This window comes from Fopius arisanus, unplaced genomic scaffold (genome assembly GCF_000806365.1).
Source record: "Fopius arisanus strain USDA-PBARC FA_bdor unplaced genomic scaffold, ASM80636v1 scaffold00090, whole genome shotgun sequence".
NCBI classification, from domain to species: domain Eukaryota; kingdom Metazoa; phylum Arthropoda; class Insecta; order Hymenoptera; family Braconidae; genus Fopius; species Fopius arisanus.
Genome location: NW_011887829.1, coordinates 190639 through 211458, shown reverse-complemented (window position 1 = coordinate 211458; position 20820 = coordinate 190639). Strand labels below are relative to the sequence as shown.

The 20820-nt window shown below is 37.9% G+C and overlaps 3 protein-coding genes across 10 annotated transcripts in view; 1 reads left to right on the top strand and 2 right to left on the bottom strand.

Moving 5' to 3' along the window:
• LOC105270540 (angiopoietin-related protein 2) overlaps window positions 1-7733 on the bottom strand; it is a 37367-nt gene extending 29634 nt beyond the window's left edge. Inside the window, exon 1 of the mRNA XM_011311561.1 lies at window positions 7419-7733. Within this exon, the coding sequence (XP_011309863.1) occupies window positions 7419-7582 (164 nt within the window). The 5' untranslated portion in view covers window positions 7583-7733. The remainder of the gene's footprint in view (window positions 1-7418) is intronic.
• A 2415-nt stretch (window positions 7734-10148) lies between these two features.
• Window positions 10149-20432, top strand: LOC105270537 (IQ domain-containing protein D). 8 transcript variants are annotated; one of them, XM_011311557.1, is made up of 9 exons: window positions 10149-10367; window positions 10607-10828; window positions 11655-11853; window positions 18118-18355; window positions 18765-19057; window positions 19117-19252; window positions 19364-19513; window positions 19644-19773; window positions 19845-20432. In XM_011311557.1, exons 5-9 carry the CDS (start codon window positions 18796-18798, stop codon window positions 20040-20042), a joined length of 876 nt encoding a protein of 291 aa, XP_011309859.1. In that variant the 5' UTR covers window positions 10149-10367; window positions 10607-10828; window positions 11655-11853; window positions 18118-18355; window positions 18765-18795; the 3' UTR covers window positions 20043-20432. The 8 variants fall into 8 exon arrangements, with proteins under 8 accessions (XP_011309859.1, XP_011309861.1, XP_011309860.1 ...); XM_011311552.1 differs by having other exon boundaries at window positions 10150-10367; window positions 18649-19057; XM_011311553.1 differs by having other exon boundaries at window positions 10308-10367; window positions 10758-10828; window positions 18649-19057.
• Window positions 13288-18123, bottom strand: LOC105270536 (arginine-glutamic acid dipeptide repeats protein). Its single transcript, XM_011311551.1, has 9 exons — window positions 17655-18123; window positions 16264-17435; window positions 16063-16171; window positions 14758-14945; window positions 14357-14688; window positions 13939-14263; window positions 13789-13873; window positions 13586-13715; window positions 13288-13516 (listed from the first exon to the last, which is right to left on the bottom strand). Exons 1-9 carry the CDS (start codon window positions 17873-17875, stop codon window positions 13490-13492), a joined length of 2589 nt encoding a protein of 862 aa, XP_011309853.1. The 5' UTR covers window positions 17876-18123; the 3' UTR covers window positions 13288-13489.
• Window positions 20433-20820: the final 388 nt, after the last annotated feature.

Below are 20820 nucleotides of genomic sequence, written 5' to 3'. Positions count from 1 at the left end.
TATCTGTTCTTATCAGCTTAATATCTGATACGCACTCCATTGGAGTGCCAGAATATTAAACTGATTTTTGGAAATTGATGGACCCCCGGGGCTTGCCCCGAGTCTGTCGCGAGTTGTCCCGGTATTGCAGTACCGCCGGGCACGGCTCAATAATTTATTTAAAACACAATCCTATTAATTAAACTACTAATAAACACTCCATTAAAGTCTCTAGTAGTCGACCATTATAAATAAAAAATACGGTATGAAAAAATTGATAAAATATGGACTGATAATGTACAATACTCCCGACCGCTCGCTTCGCTCGCTCATCGGAAGTATTGTACATAATCAGTCCATAATTTATCAATTTGTTCATACCGTATTTTTTATTTATAATAGTCAACTATTAGACACTTCAATAAAGTGTAAATAGTATTAAATAAATTATATTTTGCACATAAACAATTTTCCAATTCCGGAATTCTCCACCTGCCCCTGGAAATCCCTCATATTAATTAATTTATGAATTAAAATCCCCTCTTTATTTCTTGTCATTAAACATTTGCAATAAAAAATGATGACTCTCCCATTTAAAGGCCATTAACATGTGTTTATGCGCCATGACTACCTGATATTCCAATTCCTTATAAATACGTCATAAAAATATAATTTTATCTCCCCCGATGGTCTATTACACCACTTCAATTCCTACAATTGCAATCCTCACGATTTGTAAAATTATGTAAACATATAATAAAAATTTAACCGACACGTACAGAATACGTTATTCAATTCCTCCACATTTCACCTAAAATCAGTCACGCTTCCATGTCTAGGAACCTCGGTCACGTTTTATCTCCAGAAAATAAATACTGGTAAACGTTTCAATCCTCCTCCCTCAATCATCCTAAGATTTATTTCATAATACGAGTTGACACATTGCGTAAGAATATTGCGGGCTGATTGTGCGTTACAGAGAAATGGGAAGAGAAAAATATAAAAAGAAACGCAAAGAAAAGTGGAGATTAGTGCGGTAGTCATGAAATTTGTACCAAGTTAATGCTTTCAAGAAGAAAAGCAGTTTAGCCATAAATATTGCCTTGAAGTGCCTAATTTTCCAGTAATAAAGAGACTTTAAATATTTCTTTTTTAATGGATATTTCCATAGTGGTATCGGGTATTCACTCCACAGGAAAACGTTTCTGTGTAATCGTATTTACGAGTAAGGAAACCCGGGAAATATTACGGATTAGCCGATAGCCAGTTATGTGTGTATTTCAGTTATTCTTCATTTTTTTCAATTAAAATGATTTTTAATATTCACTGAATATTACCCATTCCAAATAAAAAATTGAACCGAATTAAATCTATGGTAAATCAGGTTGTTTATTTAATGTTTACGAATTATTTTGTAATCACGAAACAAGGAAAATGTAAATAGAAATTGTGAAAGACTGGAAAATCATCAGCTATTAGAATTTTTCGAGGGCAGTCGAGTCATTTCGTTGCTGCAATCTAATTATTTTCACGTATTATTGCTGGCATGTAATTATGTCATGTAATTAGACAATTCAAGTGGTGAAGGCCAGGTGATTTTAGTTAACAATTTTTTTGAATGCATTTTTTTTTTGTTGCTCCACTGCGAATCGCAGTGAGATTATGCAAGAGCAACCTGATGCTCTCGATATGACCTGAATCCCGTGGGGTCCATTCACAAAAATCTTTCACTGCATCTCCCAGTGATCACCAGACACTGATACCAGACACAACTGGAAGGTCATGGATCCTCATGAGCAATTACGATCTGGATAATTTGCCCTCCCCTTTCGGCGGCCTTTTATTAAACTTTCATTCTCTCACTTTCAACCCACTCTCTGAATTTTTTTTTATTCCGAATATCGAACAATGTATTCGTGATTTCTTTTCCGTTTTCACATTGCAATAAAAAATATAGGACCCTCAGTAGCAATGACCTCGAGCCCATTAAACCCATCTGAAGTACATCTCAATTTTTATTCATGAATTTACTGTACAATCTAATCATAAAAAATTATTAACTCAGATCTCGTCGCGGGGATTTTTTTTTCTTTGGAGATTTAATTTGTTAATAAATACGCGGAAGGACTCTCTCCGGAAGAGAGAAAACACACAAGTGTTTTTAGTTTGATATAAAAAATAAAACGGAAGGAAGCGGAAAAAAGGATAGACTGGAGGAAAATACGGGGATTGTTCCAGCGGAAGGAGAAAATGGATAATTAAAGGAAGAAACTCACAATCGAGTCAAGACTTGGCGTTTCCTCCACTGTTTACGATGTTTTTGTTCCCTCAACTCGTATTTACAAATCCCTGAGATATATTCCACAGCTACCGCTGACATTTTTCTTTCAATCAAATAAATACAACAATTCAACGCCATAAAACGTTTTGTGCAATTTATTATTTCAAGGATAACATAATAGCTCAATATTTCCCCTGAATATATCAGAGAAAAGCGATAAAAATCTAGGAGTTCATAAAATTGAAAGAAATTGTTCAAGTTTTATTATTAAAAATAAACGGGAAGTTGTGAGTAATTTAGCATTATTTCTTTGGATGATTAGAGCTCATTTAGATCCCGGAATTTAAAATTATAAACAAGTCTATTGAAAAAATAAATACGACCCGAGACAGGGAGAAAAGTCAACTGCACTCCACTGGCATTATCGCGAATTGTGTAACATCTTCAAACTTTAAAGTCACCGCGTCAATAAGACCGAACGCAACAGTAATTTCGTCAATTTTCTGAACGCAAAGTTCAGAATTAATAATTATCAAAAACAATTTGAGGAAAGTTAAATAGATCGATGATTTAAATGTCCATCGAATATTCGTGATGATAATTAATCTGATGATCATAACCACGTGGGTCTTATGAACTTTGTGGTATGATTCAGTGATCATCGGGTGGTCGACGTGAGTTACGTAAATAAAATGAACTTTACCGATTAGCATGAACACTACGTGAAGTGGACTGTAATGATAGATCAATAGATCATGAGGGAATCTTCACTTCAATTATCGGGGGAGTACCATAAATGATTTCATAATCCGCAATTATAATCGAGAGATCATTATATTTGTTTAGAAATTGACAATTCTTTCAGATAATTAAATAATTCATTGGATCAATTCCAGATTTTGTGAGGATTAGATTAAAAAATCAATGTTGTAACTTTGATTGATAATGAGGGGTTCTGCTGGCGGGAAAAATTCTAACTTTGAAAAATGTGGTAGGAAAGGCTCAACTGGAGGCACACGATTTCTGCAATCCACGATCACTCAACTCTGATATGGATGAGCTGCTATTACTCTCGTTATTGCAAGTACTGAATTCATGATCTGTCTAGATCAGTGGGAATAGCTTCCCAGCCTCAATTTTCGTAATTGAGAAATTATTATTTTTCACTGAGCTAATTCAATTTCTGCGTCTCAACCCATTTATTTATTTATTCATCGCAGATGAGCTATTATCTATCATCAGAGAAAATTATAAAATTCAGGGGAAATTTTCTAGCGCAAATAAATGGACAGGTGAAATGACAATGGATCGAATTATTCAATAGAATTTCTCAGAATCCAATCAATTTTTTTACTTCTGTTACGTAAATTCATGTAATTTATTCTATCCTTTATTTATTTGAGAAATGAATTTTTGTGAGAACTCCATGTAAATTTCTAGAATTTCACGTAACATTCTCTATCTTCCACGACACGATTTTCGTTTCTTCCATTACATTTTATTACGTCTATCCATTTGTCTTGTGCAGATTATATTTATCGTATTTTCTGTATTACCCGGATTCTCCTAGAATCGTTTCCCAGATGTTTTTAATAAATACCGGGTGACAGGGCTGCGAAAATAATTGCAAAACTCCGATTGAAATCGTTCGATGCAATCGATGAGAAATTTCCGTCGACCGATGGGGGAAATTTTACTGAGAGGTACAGTAATTTCCCTTAGACCTGCAATTTGCGCCGAATTTTTATCTCCATGGAGAAGCCACACGTTGAAAAATTTTGAAACAGGAAAATAATGATTCCCTGTGATAATAAATCTATCGATAAATTTCACTGACCTTTGAATACATGTAACTGCTCTGTGGTCATCGAACGCGACATGCGCCTGTATATCAGGTTTTATAATCAAGAACGCGTCACCGACCCAGGGGAATTAAAAAAAAAAAGAAGAAGCTTCGATAGACAAAATGGTGATTACCTAACCCATCTCGATGATTTCAGTGACTGTCGAGTCGATCCCGGTGACAAAAAAAAAAAAATTGAAATAACGCAACCGGAAATGGAATTTTTAAAATGTCATATTGCCACTGGATGACACCTGATAACGAATAATCAGCGTGATATCATTTGACTGGTGCATGAACGACACTCTTCAGGTTCTATGATAGATCAAGTGCCCTTTCACGAGGGAAAACTTAAAAGGTGAAAAACACCGGGTGGCAACTCGTTTTTTCCTGTATCACAAGAAATCACCGCTCGGAGGCACAAGTTAACAAAAACCCCTTTGAAAAATAGTAGCTCCAGGAAATGCATTTAATACCGGAAACCACTGGAGTTTTTTTATTCCGAATTAACAATACTCTGTGTCAATACTTTCCAATTATATTTACATCGATCCCCTAATAACAAAAAAAAATTTCAAATAAAAATGAAATAATCTCCATCTTATATATCAATTAATTGGAATATTTAATTGACGTTATGCAAATAGAATTGTTCTCGTTGTAATATTCCGATTATCTGAAAAAATTAATTTCAGGATGCAATGAATAAATAGCAATACCTCAAAATTTTTTTGCAGATGTGAAATAACTCCGTTACATTATATGCCCATCGAATTCTCTGGGGGACTATTAAATATAAAATGTCGAGTGACTTTTGCAATGCACAATTAACAATGTTTTTTGACTGTTTCAAATGGAGAACAGTTGGCTTTCATCAATCCACAATTTTTTTTTCATCCATCGGTGTGTGCAGTATGGGCGCAAATAACTCCGTAAATAAGGAAGTAGAAACTGGTGTCCACGGGCTTTTGTGACTGAGCGATGGTGAGTTTACGCGGTTATTCAAGTTGAGTTTACGATAATTGTTTGTCTCTCCGGGGCATTTAGACGGTTGAATAGAAACTCGCTGAGATTTTGTTTCATTGCAAAAAAAGAAACGAGTCAAGTTTTTTTTCGAATCACGCGTCATCAGAAAATTTCAAAAGATTTCAAAGATGATGAATTAGAAAATGAGTAATTCCAGCGGATAATGCCAATTGAGCAATTGGCAATTGCGATGATTTAGGGTTTGAAATTTATTGTTGGATTGTTTATACCTCTATTGACCCATATTTGTCCTGTCTGTTGATCAATATCAACATTTTTTTTTGGAAAAACCGGGAAAAATGCGGCTTTCGTAATGGAAATACTGTTATCACTCCAAACATACCAACCGCAACGATTCCCTCTCAACCGTGACACTAACTGGAGCATTACGATTGTGATGACCACCGGTTATCCTGGAGAAAGGAAACTAGGAAGTTAAACATTCGTTTTTCCTCATGAATGCCGGGGGCAAACAAAACCATCACATATCCTCAAATTATCGAATTATTTCTCGCCATAACTCACGATTTCATTAAAAATTACTCTATCAATTTTTTCCAAATCCCAGGAAAAAAAACTAATTACACTTTTGAAATGAAAAAATGAGAATTCATCAACTTTCAACTCACGGAGAAGATGTTTCATTTTTTTCTTTCACCTCGAATCAGTGGAAAAGATTGAAAAAAAAAACTTTCTTTCAGCGCGGAATATTAAGTCTTCATTTGCATTCAAGAGACAAGTTATTATGAGAAGAGTTCTCGGATCACTTGAAATTATTAAAAATGAGAAAAAAAAAATGAAAACATAATATCTGTCACTGGGAAACCGGTTGTACTGAACAAACCGGAATTAAAGTCAATAAATAAATAACGGGGCGTGAGTTCCCCATGGATAGAAGATCATCAAGATTTTTCCACTCTCGGAAATTAAATGACTTGTCTCATTTCTGATGGTCAATCGATCGTTTCGAATGATGGGATCAAAATGAATTTATTGACCGTCCGGAGAAATCTCTTTGGTTGAACCATTAGTGAAATATGACTGACCATATGAAATCGAAAGGTCATCGTCGTGTCCAGAACAGTAAAAACACCATAAACCGAAATTCGAGGATAACGCTGATAAAACATTCGTAAATGCCAGCGATGAAAGGAATTACATCGAAAGGGCAAGACAAATTTAATTTGCCGATTCCATTAAAGAATCAGAAAAATTAGTGACCCAAATTGATCATTGGTCATTTATCCACTTCCCCTTTGATCAATTTCTTTGGAATTGCAAGTACTTTTTTCGTAATTTTTCGAGAAATCCAAAACAACAAATCGGTACTGTCAATTATCCACATCTTGAACATCAGATTGCCTCCATAATGAGTGATGCTAATTGCAAGAGAAAATGGCGAGACATTTTTGTGTCGGAAATTTCCCTCAACTAATTACTCTCGACAATTCCTCATATCATATGTCAGAGGTTTTCGAGATTAATTAAATAATTATGCATCAACATCTCTAGGTTATTTTTCGCTTAAAAAAAATCTGGACTTATTGAATTTCGTGATGCTATCGATAAAAAAACGACGAGGGTGGCAAAATCGGTTGACGGTACTGCGCAATATCGTGTAAATGAAGAAGATAAAGATAAACCTTTTGCACGAGAATGTAAAGAGGATATTTTTTTTTTATAAACGATGAAAATATCGATATGTTGTGGTTGAAGATTGAAGTGTTGAGCAATAATTCCTCTTCCCTCGGCGAATCTTTTGAGACGACCGGGGGTTTTTCGGCTTCCTAACGAGGCAATTGCGCCTGTAACCATTTGCAATTTCACCGTGAGTTGGGACAAACAAAAGGAGTCCCTCGGAGGTATTACGAGACAGTTTTATATACGTGTAAAATGTGGGTTGAGGGGGCAATTCGAAATTGCGCTTCAGTGGTGAATCGCACTTGAGAGTACCGAGAGGCTATCCATTGAATGAAAGCCTTTAATTAAGGGGCCGGTAAATTCAAACACCTTCTGCGAGGGGAGGATATCGATTTTTATCGATTTTTATCGGTTTTTATCGATTTTTCGCTTGAGTCAGGGCTCATTATTTATTAACATCATTTTCATACTCGTCACTGGTCCCCCCATTTATTCTCTATTTCCATTTTGCATTCATTTTGCAATTATTTAATGAAATTAATTAATTAATTGATTAAGGGGGGAGATGAAAATGTAGAAGCGGACGAAATTCGTTGGGGCGGAAATTCATGTAGAATGAGATGGAAAAAAATGGAATTTCAAATTCACCGATTTCTCTGGGAGCCTCTTGTAACAGGTGGCAGTAGATTCCCCGTGATATTGATGTTCTGGGCGTTTCTTATACTCCTCTGATCGGCGGAAGTCCTCGGCAGCCTTGGGCTACCACCCACTGCGAAGCCCAAGAGACAAGCGGTCAACACCGCTGCTCTCATTTTCAACAAATTTTCCACACTTTGTTAACAAATTCCACTTTTCGCACTGTATTTCACACCTTTCTCCCACACCACGACAATTGAAATTTTCTATTTTTCCGCTAGTCCAATTTGTAAGAAAAAAATTGCAACAGTTCAATCGATACAAAAAATGTCACCAATTAAATTCAAGAATTGAAATTGGCGGTGAATTTTTAAATTGACCTAATTATTCAATTTCGTCGTTTAAATTTCTGGTTAATAATTGGATTAAACTTCACTAAATAGTACTCCACTTAATAATTGATCCACTAATCGGTGATAAATGAGAAAGTATTTACTGATGTCTCAATTTTGGAAAATTCAAATGAATTTTAAATAGAGAGGAGAGAGTAGAGAAGTCACTAGAATTCACTCGATGATCATTTTCGGTGGGAATGAGGATGTATTTTAATACCGGATCAACTCTGAAGACTTTTCGTTTGACATCCGTGGTTATTCAAAAATACAGAGCGACGTTCCCGCGTCCGCACTATTACTTGGTTGTTGGTGAAGTGTCGGTGGTGGGAAGTTTGCGGTGTTGAGGCCCTGCCAAAGGCCCATTTCTACCACCACCCTATTCCGTTTGTACGGGGACCGAGAGAGGCACGCGTTACCAGTCAAACCTCACCAGCTGTTCTCCAATCCATAGGTCAGCCAAATTATCCTCAAAAAAAAAAAAACAATTCCACCTATTTCCCTTTTTCCCTTTTTTTTCTTTTTAAAAAAAAAATGTCATTCAACATCTCGACTGTTGAGACAAAAATAAATTGAAAATGTTGAGGTACGTCTATACTTTCTTCGTCGATAGCTCGATAGCAAGTTTACTTTCACATCGAAAAAGTCTAATCGATTGACCATCGTGTTCGGGTCATGGATATTATCAATTCGGTCGATGAATTATTTCAGAAAGAACGTGGACCTTTTATCGAATTTTCCTCGCCCCAGAAAATAAACTGATGAGTGATTTTCTAAATTCTCATTTGTATCCCTTCCTACACCGTGGCACATACGCCCAATGTATAAATACAGTTTCTCCAGTGTTCCCTCGGGTCTCCAGTTAACTTTCCACAGCTCTAACTCAATTCTAACTACATGCAATATTTTTATTTTTAGTCGCAGATACGAGACTATCTCGAAAGCGTAAAAGAATGTTATGACGACTGTAATTGTTTCCATGAGCAGTAAATTACAGGCTTGTGGGTTATGTCCTGAAAATTTTGAAGTCATTTGAATTGTTTAATTATTGCTATCACTCATCGAGGGTTAATATCGGTTCAGTGACGGTGTTAACACCCACAGATGAGGGAAATATGCAGTGCCTTTCCATATTCCACTCGGAAATTTCCCACTCGTCCAGACATCAAGGCGAACATTCTCATGTTACCATTTTATCCACATCGAGTTTATTGTAACTATTATAATTCCTCCTTCCCATCTAAAGAATGCCTCGTGTCCAGGAGTGACGCCCTCCTTTTAATCTCTCTGAGGTAAACCAGTGTGTGCAATTTAAATTATGCAACCGATCGATTAATTAATCCTCCATTTTTCCAACTAATTAGGCCTTAATAATACCCAGTAATTAAATCAAATTTTTCCATTGCACATCTTCGCGCCTAGGTGGCAATAAAATAATCAGAGACATGAATGAAAGAATTTAATTGAAAAAAAAAACGAAAAAGAAAAAAACAATCGAGTACTTGGATGATCGTAGATTCAGGTCTTGCACTTGCGCAAGGACCCTATCATCAAATCATGATGTGTCCAAACATTTTACAACCTATCGCTTATGAATTATGCGCCGGTGTAACTTCTTTTTCGAAATGACAATTATGTCATTTGTGCTACCGGAGCCTAACAACCTGCCGAGCATTACAATAGGATGTAGAGGGTGTTAACGTGACCACTTAAGTGAAATAATCTTCTCTCATGAGCATCAGATTCATTGAAACTCGTGATCGAGCAATAAATGGGCTTGTCTGTGGCCTTTGCCTTATCCTCCAGCTCTTTGTTGGTCTCTTCTACGTCTTGACAAGTGCATTCACGACCTCCAGACACTAACCACCGAGGTCAGGGTCTCACTTCTCTGATTGTATTACTACACATCATCTCTTCTTGTTCCATCAGTGATTCCTCGGATTTATAGTGAAGTAGTGACCATTAGGTAAAGGACGGGCATGAAAATTCATAATTGGACATTAAAAAAAATTCCAAATCCTTCGATCATCATTAAATCCCCAACTCTCGCTTATCTAATTGCACTTTCCATCAATTATCGGGAGATTTCAGGGGACGTCTACTAATTAAGATACCTGTCTAGTTGATAAGGACTTTTACTGAGGGGAAATCATCATTTATGGTATTTAATCTGTCGGTTGGATTTTCAGCCCCAGAAGAGGGAATGCTGGCATTGGGAAATTGTCAGTCGAATAAATAATAAATAACAATGTTGATGAGGTAAATCAGGAATTTTCGGCAGCCCCTTTAGAAAGATGCAGTAAAATTAAACTGGAGAAAGGGCGTTACGTAGTAATTGAGTATGACGAAAATTTTAACGACACTAAATAAAAGTTAAGTAATACGGTGTACTTACCTATGGTCTATACTCCTAATGCCGGTTGTTTTCCTGTGATTCAATTGAGGATAGATTATACTCCTCGGTGTGCATTACTGAAATGTGGGATGGCGTGTGCTTTTTTTTTTGCAGAATGGGTGCGCAACTGGAGAAGTAGAATTGTTCCTCATGAATTCTCGGAATTTATCTCAGGTATTTAATTAGAGATATTTTACTAAATGGGGGTCAATTGACATTTTTTCGTTTCATTTTTATTTATTCCTTTTTTTTTGGGTGAGATTTTTTTTAATCAGTGGAAATCCATTCGCCTGTCTCAATGATTAATTTCGAAATAACAGATAAATGCCTCTCATTGACATGAAAAATCTAGTTTTCCTTTCATTTTTCACATAAAGAAAATACGGTATTTCGTAGCGTGTGAATTTTTACAGTGCACTACTACAATGTTGTGTTACAACGGTGCTGGTAAAATAAAACAGTTCCCTCTCGTCCACAGTGCGATCGGGTCACGACAATGAGAAAAAGATATACTCGATTGTTGTTGTTATGTAATTTACCGTGTGGTTATTATCGTGTCCGTAGTGTATGAGTAATGCCATCTCACTTTATGAGGCTGGAGAAAGAAAGGCCTGTGATATGCTGGATCACATCAGGTGAGAGTCCATACCCTCCCCTCAGCCCACACTATTTTACTTTGAGGTGCAACAATTTTACGGGCTTTTTACGACCGATAATACATATATACCCAATACACATATATTATAGCGTAAAAATTCCATCTCCATTGTCCACGAATTTTTTTTTTTGCCAGAACCCCCAAGGATCGCCACTTTCCACTATTCCTAAAAATATTTGACTCTTTTTTCGCTTTGACAAGTTGCAATAAATTATCCGGTGTCAATAAATATCTTGAATAAAATTTTCTGGGACGATTTTAATTATTCATGGCGAATAATCACAGCAATTTTCTAAGAGTTTTGGTTTTTTCGTCGTAAAATATGAGGAAATAAGAAGTAGCTTATATTGCTTGACAAGCGAAAGCTCTCTCTCGAGTTTCGCCCAAACGGATAATTTATCCCGTGTGTTGGATGATAGTGTCTACTGACTCGACCCGATAAAAGAGGGATGGCCGTAATATACTACAAGTTTATCAGAGCGTAAAAAGCCGTCAAACTGCGTTTCCCAGATACCTCTCATCCAACGAGTGCCTTCTCAGTGTATCGCATAAATGCACTTGTTACATTTCATATAGACATTTTAGCTTTTGAAATGAATTCCAATCTCGCGTCACCTGAGATTTGCCATTCATTTTCCACAACCGGTGACGAGTCCTTCATGCTAATTCCTGCAATAATTACATTCCAAGTGATTTTATAAATCATTATCCTGAAAAAATGATAAATTTGAATGATTTCCGTTTCTATTCTTGGTGCTTAAAAATCCTTGATCTCATTTTTGCATGATCCACACCGGATGCAGTGGAACATGTGGTGCATCCAAGAAGTTCAATCGTCTGGTGAATCTTCATCTTCTTCATCGTCGAGAAACGTGACCAACTCTTGGATTCATTCCAAATAACACTGCAGGATATTCATGAGACGATTTATCACGCCGATATCTTCGCGGTTCACTCTACCTTCGGTGTTTTAACACTCTCTGTTCGATGACTCAAGCAAGGGTGAGTGTCGAAAATTATTTGATATTATTCTTTATATTCTTAACGCGTAGGGGAGAACGTTAAATGTTTAACACTTTTATATATGGCGCTTTGAAAGTCAAACGCGTCGTAATGTGATATCATATCGAATGCCTTGTGCATACCTACACGATCGGAAATTCTACTTTTTCATTTATCCAGTTACTTCTCCGTGTCTATTGCCTCTCGATTATCACGAGTGTACATTATTCCGGCATTCCCATTAACTATCAGTTTTACGCATTATCCGATTAATTATTCACGGATTTTTAGTTACAATTATTTTCCGTCAATTTATCTTCAGGATTTTTTTTTTCATTACCGCGGGTAACTTTAATGTTTAGTTCAGGTTAAATTTAAAGCTCAAGCCGGTCTGACGTCAACCGTCCATTTTGTCGTAATAAAAATCAAAATGGCCCCTCACTAGACGTGCTCTACCGGTCCAGCAGCCCAGGAAATTAAATTATGTAAAAAAAAATATTAACTAGTGAAAGGCGAGAAAAACGAAGTGAAATAGGGAACATACGTCGGTTTATTGAGTAATTTTTTATATACGTCTAAAATATAGTTTTTCTTTTTTTTTTGCTTCACAATTTTTTGTCCCCCGAGGTGGTCGCAACGAAAAACGGATCACATTTTCGAATCGTTGGCGTTTTCTTTCTGGTAAACGTACAGCATACACACAAATGAGTGTTGGCTACTTTAATTGGAAAAACGATTACCTCCGTTCTACCTAACTGGTCTTTTCTTATGTCTGTACCACAACCAATGTTTTTAACAACCCAACCGAGGTACACAAACGGTGAGGGGCAATTTAAATCGTGGCCGGTGGCTAATTTACTAGACTTTACGGTACTTTATTCCCCAACAAATTTCAATTTGATGAAAAAACATTTAATTCTCTGGGTGTTGGCTCTCGGATGCGTAATTGTGCACTAAAGTGATCGTTTTAACGATGGCTATTTCTGTTCTAAATTAGAAGGTGGATGAATCATTGTAATTTAATAGGATATGCATTATTTACGTGGATGAGTGCTTCGCGTAACATACTGTTAACTCAATAGTCCTTAATTAATCAAGGATTAAACAATTTTTAAAACAAACAATTGGTCTTGAACTCGAGTGTCGAGGTGCGGCGAGACGCACAGATTAATTAAAATATGAAACAATTAGTGGGACTAGTCATTGACCTAGAGAAAGAAGAAGAATGGGGAAAAATTCTTTTGTCGCTTTCTATTTCCTCAGTAGTCCCGGGCATTTTAATGGAATATGTGAGAAATCAGGGTTCGCAGATTAATTCCTGTCATTGACTCCTCCACCCATTTTTAATGAGATGGAAACTATCGGTATTTAATTGGCAAATAACGGAGATTTAATTGAAATTTCTGTGATGGCGGGAGGAATTAAATGAATACGTTTATAAACAAATTTATGTATTGGACAACGGACGTGCCAGCAACAATATACATAATCAGATATAATTCTTTAAAATAAACATACTTCAATTATGCGATATATAGAAAATAGCATTGTCTCACTTAGATTCTTTGATAGAAAATTTGATACCGCTGAAGAATTTAATATACAAAATTTCACGACCATTTGATGATTAGCTGCATCAGTAGTAAGGCCTTCGTGGATTATTCTGAAATAATTAAATTGTCTTAGGATATTTTTTAATCGAATTAAATACAATCAATTGCACAAGTATTACCAAAGGATTCGGTCTAAATCGATATGCGAGCATCATCCTCTTTCGGTATGCATCAAATTCGTCGTCATCCCGTGATATGTTATCGGGTCTCTCGGACCCTAGTCCAGCGCTGTCAAGTCTGCTAGTCGCCCTGGCGAATAAAAAATGCCCATTTTATAATTATCAGTAGGTCCTTACGAATTATCAAACAATTCAGAACGCACTTGTTCACTGGTTCGACTCGTCCACTCCCTTCACTGCCCAACCCCTGGCCCTCACTCCAGCCCAATTTCTGTAGCATCTGGAAACCTGGACAAAGTATGGGGTAAAATTAATTTCAAGAAGGCCGAACTTGCCCAAATTATCATCATTACCTATATTATCCTCTTTAAGTTTGTACTCCTTGTAATCACTGAGGTCAGGCTCCTTTCCCTGCTTGAGGGCACTGTACTGTTCCATAAATTTCTTGAGCTCATCAGGTGGCAAAAAATCACCAATATGATGTTTACCCTCGGCTTGAGCTGTCAATTCGTCAGCCCATATTTGCGTCGCCTCCATCTCTGCTGATCTTATTTTATGCTCCCATGTTCCACCTTCAGTCTCTTCATCACTGTCGTATTCGTATTTATGTTTTCCCTGGGACTCTAAACGTTTCACTTCTTCACGTTTTTTCAGTAGATTCTGATACAGGAGATTGATCTTCGAAAATCAACGCACATCAGTTATTGTTGTATTATGATTGAGGTTTTTTCTTAGTCTCGAAAATTCGTGTATCGAAATAGTGATAATCACCTTGTAATGATCCTCAGCTTTTTTCCACTGCTCCTCGCTGAGGTCCAGCGTGCCAAATGTCTGTCTGGCATACTGGATCAGAGCAGGATCATTTCTACAGACTTTTGTGAGCATAGGATTTTTTCCTTTGGTGTTCTCGGTTTTTGGTGGCATAACGGACAGCCCCTGGCCGAGTAAAGCCAGTCCTGGTGGACGTATCGGTATTGTCAGAGGTACACCAGTAGTAATTGGTGGTACTGTCACTCCAGGAATAGGAATGGTATTTTCTGGACCACTCCAGCGACTTCGTCGCTTTCTTTTTCGTTCCTCCCTACTTTCTTCTTTTGACATATCTAAAAATGAATAGCCGATAATAATGATTTAGCAGAGAAAATATTTTTTTACTTTGTTTTATTAATCACCACTTTGTGATGACGGTCTGTTAGTCGTTTTATCGACATCGTCATTGTCGCTGAGAGCCTCTTCTGGGCAGTACGGCTCAGCTCCAGTGCCCTTCTTACTCCCATTTTTATCAGCCTTTTCACCACGAAATTTGGCCACCAATCCCCTGTACTGCAGATACGCTGCACTTTGCTTTTGGTGCAGAAACCTTGATTAAAACAATACTTAAAACTCTGTCGAGTGAGATTTACGCCTAATGAAGTATCCAAAAATATTGATTTTACTTTTTTTCAACCATGGGATATTACGATAAAATGCCAAAATCTCATTACTGTACCGACGAATTTTATTTTAAAATATCATCAGTACAAAAAGGGATCACGTCTGAAAAATTCCATTGACAAAAATTCAGCGTGTATTCGGAGAGTACTGTAATGCATTCACGATTATTTATTTATTTATTTTTTTTTGACGGAATGGTTTTGACGCATCGTTTTTTTTTGTCAATTTTTTTATCGTGAGTTTTTTAGACATGGACCCCTACAAAATAATAACTAAATTGATGAATTAAAATACTGCAAAACAGGGATTCAATTACTTATTTCTTGTGAATAAATTCTGGGAGACATTATTTCAATTATTTGTATCACTTCTGGATAATGAAAACAATTGGAAAAAAATTTGTGGAATTTAGTAGAGAAAGGAAAATAATGCTTAAAGTGACATTTTACAAAATTGAAAAATGCTTGAGTCTCTAAAATATAATTCTGCTGCATTGCAACTGGGGAATTTCCAACAAAAATTACCATTCAGTCTTACTTTGCTGAATATCTGAAAAAGTTGGAAAGGTCCCAATTACATAATTGTACTAAAATACCATCTAACAATAGCGAATACCTTTGATTATCTAATTGGGGTTGCAAGAAAGCTTAACCAATAAAGTAAGCAAAAAGCTCGAAAATAAATTCAGTGTGCAGCGAGTGGGTGGACAGACGTACGATCAAAATGACGTTAAAAGCCATGAACGAATGTGGAATAAAGAATAGTGAGAAATAAATCATCGCCTCAATTTACCCATCAAAGAGGAATTTTAGTCTTATAATTCATGAGACAGTCCTTGCCATCTAATGAAGAATGATAATGCTGATGAAATGTTGAGGGAATTGAAAAAAAAAAACATCACTCAAAGGAGTTACAATTTGCAAAGATAATGTTATGCAAATGACATTTGTTAATTGGACTTGAATTATATTGAGTGCGATAAGTACAGGTGGATGTGAGGAGTTTTAATTCATGCTGAAGGAGTCAGTGAGGACAGTAGTTACCATAGCTTAGGATCTTGGGCATTCTTCTCGCGTACTTCTTGCTCAATAGCATCACCACAGTCAGCGACTATTCTAGCCAATTGCTCAGCTTCCACCGGACAGTTACGAGCTGAAATAATTCAGTAATGAATTTTTCAGGAAGCTTCAAAAATTTAACTGCCTGATTGAAAAAAATAATAAAAATAAATTCAACTACTTTACCCGTATCAGGAGCAATGCTGGAGCCCGGTGGTCTGACCGGCGGTGGCACCTGGACATTTGCCACTGGGAATCTGGGCCCCAGGATGCACCCTGCACCTGTATTTCCTGGAATAATTCCAGGTGGCACACTAGGCGGTGGAATATTAAGATTCGGTGGTGGTACCGTTGGAACAGAATTGATTCCACCAACACCATGGACTGGTGGTGGTCCAGAGATGATGATGGGTGGTAGAACAGATGGTGGAGGAACATTAGGAACAGTCTGAACATTTCCCACACCGATGGCACCTGATGTGGTTACCAGGGGATTTATTCCGACCATATTTGGCGGCATCTGGGTCATCGGTGGAAGAAGTGCCGGAGGTGGAACATTCGTTGGAATATTTGGGGGGATATTAGGTGGGATATTGGTGGGGATGCTGCCCTGCATCGCCAGATTGCTCATTCCTCCGCAGTTCTGGGGAACCAGGGGATGAGGAGTCGGTGGAACTTGTGTGAGATTTTGCATGGGAATACTGGGAGGTGGAACAGTTGTGTTTGGAACAGCTGGGGGCAGTCTGATGGTTGGTGGTGGTGGTCTGATCATGTGGGGAGGAGGAAGGGACATCCTGGGAGTTTCCATTTGAACTAGAGGAGCTGTAGGGACATTAACAGGAGGATTGATGGTTCTCAGGGTAGGTGGTGGTACTTTCGTCATTTGTATCATTGGAGGAGGCACCAGAGGAGGAATGGCAGTGGTCTGGGGATTCTGGAGGCATTGGGGAGGGAACTGAGGACGAGGTCCGTTCACCTGGTGGTAAACGGGTTTTCTGGCATCGGGAGAGGGTGAGGAACGATGTCTGGGGGGCGATGGACTTGAAGAGGAACTTCTTCGACGCTCCGAACTTCTGCCCCATCGTGTCTCATTCCTACGTCTCTCTCGTCTCTCCCAGTCGCGATTTTTCTCGCCATTCCATCGTCTCTCTCGAGACTCGTACGTTCTTTCGACTCTCTCTGGACGATCACTTCGATCTGAACGCTCTGGTCTCTCTTCTCGTTTCTCCTCGGGCTTCTGGGGTACCTCTGGCTTTACTGGGGCTTTATGCGCTATTTTCTTGAATTGGTCTAGGAAACTGCCGTCGTTGGCAAATAAATTGACGGTGGGCTGGGGCACCGGTTTCTCGTCCTCTTTCCTATAAATAAAACTTATCTCTAATCGCTGATGACCTAGGTTTTGAGGGAATGAGTTGAGAGATTGATGTTGGGGGGTTTGAGTGGGTGGAATGAGCTCACGATTATAGGTGGATTATTTTTAGGGGGTAATAGAATGTTATCGTGACATTGAGGGAAGCTCCAGCCAATGTGCATTCATCTTTTTAACGAAAAAAACCAAAAAAAAAAAATCCACTCACTTGACTGCAGAATTATTTTTCCCCGTACTATTTCCACTGTTCCCTGAACTTTTTTTCACACTCTCACTGGCTTGTTTGCTCTTCATCTCCTGCATTTTCGCCTGTATTTCCATTTTCTTCTGCTGTATTATTTGCTCCTGCTTTGACATTTGGGCAAAACGCTCATTCCTCGAGGTTTTCGAAACAAATGGATCGGAGCCCTTTACCCCGCGATACGCCATTTCGTATTTCTTTTCACTATTTCAATTTTTTTTAACCAATTCAATGTTTTGGGCTTTTTGTCGTCAATCCGATTGTAAAGTACATCGAGGTGAATCAGTCACTGCAATTTATTCGGAAAGGTGCACTCGATGATGTCGTCATCGTGCAGTTGTTCTCGGGTTATTATTATTTTTATTCTCGTCAAGGGTGATAAAAATGTTGAGTTAATTTTATTTTTGTGTTTTAATTCCTCTGATGGTAGGTTACGTACTGCAATGAGGATCACTGATAGTCACACAAAAGCTAGAATTTTGGCCTGGGAAACGCGCATGCGCAGACACACTGCAATTGTCACATGACATCTGGCGCATGTGCAGTGAGAACCGATAGGGCGCGGTGAAAAATTTGATATTGAGATTTTCTCGGTTGATTCAACGGGAATGCAATTTTATTTTCAATTTTCGGGGTTGTCGAGGCGGCTAGCCTCCTCCGGAAATTAGGTGAGTGGAAATTAATTGATGAGAGTGCAGAGGGAATTAGAGGGAATTATGGGCTTTTAGGACGTCTTTCACGATCATTTTTTAGGTCTAGGACAATGTCTTTAAAAATTTGAACCGATTTTAGGGCAGTTGGTTTTTGATTTAAGTCGATTTAATTGGAATTTCAACCGATTTTCGACTGATTTTTTTTTTGGCATGCCTTTCACATCAACACATGAGTATTTGTTTGGTCGTTAAATTCACCAGAGAAACCACTGGATGATATCCTGCAGGTGAAATATAATTGGTTCCAGTATTGGTGGTGCACCGACCACATGAACATCAAGTTCATGGATCCCAACACTCCGTAAAATAAATAGACAATTTTATCTAATTCGAAGGTGAAAAAGAATTAAAATCATTGTTAAAGGAATAAAATCGGCATATTTAAAATTGAAAAAATGGAACGTGATGTGTCGGCATGCAGAATGCGAACAATCCTGGGGAACTTGAGGTGGCGAGTTGGTAAATCATTTGAGACCTTCGGCCATGAATATAACACAGAGGATCAGACGGCTTTAACGAATTTAATGGAAAACCTGGAGCACCTGGGTCGGATGATCGAGACCAGAATGAGAACAACTCCGAAAGAGGAACGTGAGAGAGCATCCAATTTAGCTTGGGCCCTTGTCAATGGGAAAAAAGCTCTCCAGGAAGCCGAGGGTGAGTGCATGCTCGTTTGAATCGACTTTTCACAGGTCTCAGTTATTCTTCTCTCAAAGTTTTAAGGATAACTCTGGAGAATACACGTTTGGAACACAGAAAATCAGTGGAGGAAGTTGAGGAAGAAATTGGCAGGGAGAGAAAGTTGCTGGAGAAAATTAAGTTGCAGCGGACACTGGAAATTACGAGGAGAAGGTGCTTCTCATAATTATTTTACCTCTAACATTATTCCTGGAATGGAGGATTAAAATTATCAAAGACGTTGAGAAAATGGAGAGAAAAATTAAATAAAAATTGTGTTTTTAGGGAGGAATTGGAGGTGCAGATGAGGGAGATAACGGATGAAACGCTGATTGAGAAGAGACAGATGACGGATGAGATTACCTTGAGAGAGATTGAGTATAAAAATACGTGTGCGGAAAATTTGAAAAAGGAAAAAGAAATTTACGCTGCAAGGTGAAATAAATCATTCAAATATTTTATCTTTCATCCTCCATTTGCAGATAAAGAATAAATATTTTTTAATGCTCGAGTTCGTAGCTTTTCACCACTATTCCTAATTGATTTCTCAATCCTCTGATCCCAGGAAAGAAGTGGAGCAGCGGTACCTCGGAATATTATCGAAATACGACAGAGAAGTAGGCGAGCTACACCGCACAATGGAATCCCTGATAGCGGAATCGGATTTGTTGGAAAATAAACTCAGGACTCTCGAGGTACTTTATGAAGAATTCCCAACAAAGACCGGAACACGAAAATAATAGATTTTTTTTTTTCACGACAACAGAAAGCCCTGAGAGTTCAAGAGATAGAGTATGTGGAGGTGAAAAATGAAAGAGAGACGGTGTTACGTGAGGCATTCATGGAGAGTTTGAACAGCTTCATGAGAGAACGTGCAGCAAAAAGAATTCAGAGAACCTGGAGAGCTTATTGGGAGCGACAGCTGTTGCGAAAGAAAAAAAAATGCAAAAAGAAGAAACAATAAATTCCTGTTGAGGGTGAAAATTTGGTATTTTTATGCGGGTGATAAAGAGCTGATATTAGTGGACATGACAACGGGTCATTGATCGTGACAACAAAGTGCAGGGGGTGGGTTTATGCGCACCACCCCCTCGATGTCCACTCCACCGTGATTCTTCCTACTATCCGTGAAAATCGATTCGAAAATAACCGCATTGTAACACGTTATATTCAGCTCTCACTGAGTGAGCAATTTCCATAGATAAACTCTCTAGTACTCGGTATTTCACTCCAGTGACTCCAGATGCGCAAACAGAAAGATCTAGAGGTTTACCCGTCGTGGTAGATCCCCTTTAAATTCTCCCATTCCTCGCAATTAGTTAATAAATTAAACGAGACATTGTAAATTGAGAATTTAATAAATCACTCATTATATTTAATCATTCATCACTAATTGTTTATTCTTTCTTTAATGAATTTTTTAATTCACCAAGAATTCGAAGCTCTGATATAAAAAGTCATTAACCGAACGGATAATCCCATACCCCACCACCCAATTCCGCAATTTTTTTATTCAATAATCAATTGACTTGTTCATTTTCCCTGAGATGTACCGTCTGTATCCTCTGGTGCTCTCCCCACTCAATTCACGCTATCACCCACCCCTCCCCCCTCCCTCTCTCGCCATCACCATCTCCCTCTACCACCCCTTTTCACCCTCTATCGAGAAGCGACAAAAGATCGCGGAGAAATAGAAGAGAAAAATAGGGGATCGACGAAAAAAAAAAAATAAATAAAATGTA

Bases quoted from the DNA above. Each gene is read 5' to 3' on its own strand.
- LOC105270536 (XM_011311551.1), bottom strand. From the start codon at position 17,875: ATGGCGTATCGCGGGGTAAAGGGCTCCGATCCATTTGTTTCGAAAACC. The intron at 14,689-14,757 runs GTGATTAATAAA...ATTCATTTTTAG, and splicing joins CAGACCGTCATCACAAAGTG to ATATGTCAAAAGAAGAAAGT. The intron at 13,874-13,938 runs GTAATGATGATA...TACTTTGTCCAG, and splicing joins ACTTAAAGAGGATAATATAG to GTTTCCAGATGCTACAGAAA.
- LOC105270537 (XM_011311558.1), top strand. From the start codon at position 18,796: ATGGAACGTGATGTGTCGGCATGCAGAATGCGAACAATCCTGGGGAAC. The intron at 19,253-19,363 runs GTGCTTCTCATA...TTGTGTTTTTAG, and splicing joins CTGGAAATTACGAGGAGAAG to GGAGGAATTGGAGGTGCAGA. The intron at 19,514-19,643 runs GTGAAATAAATC...CTCTGATCCCAG, and splicing joins AAAGAAATTTACGCTGCAAG to GAAAGAAGTGGAGCAGCGGT.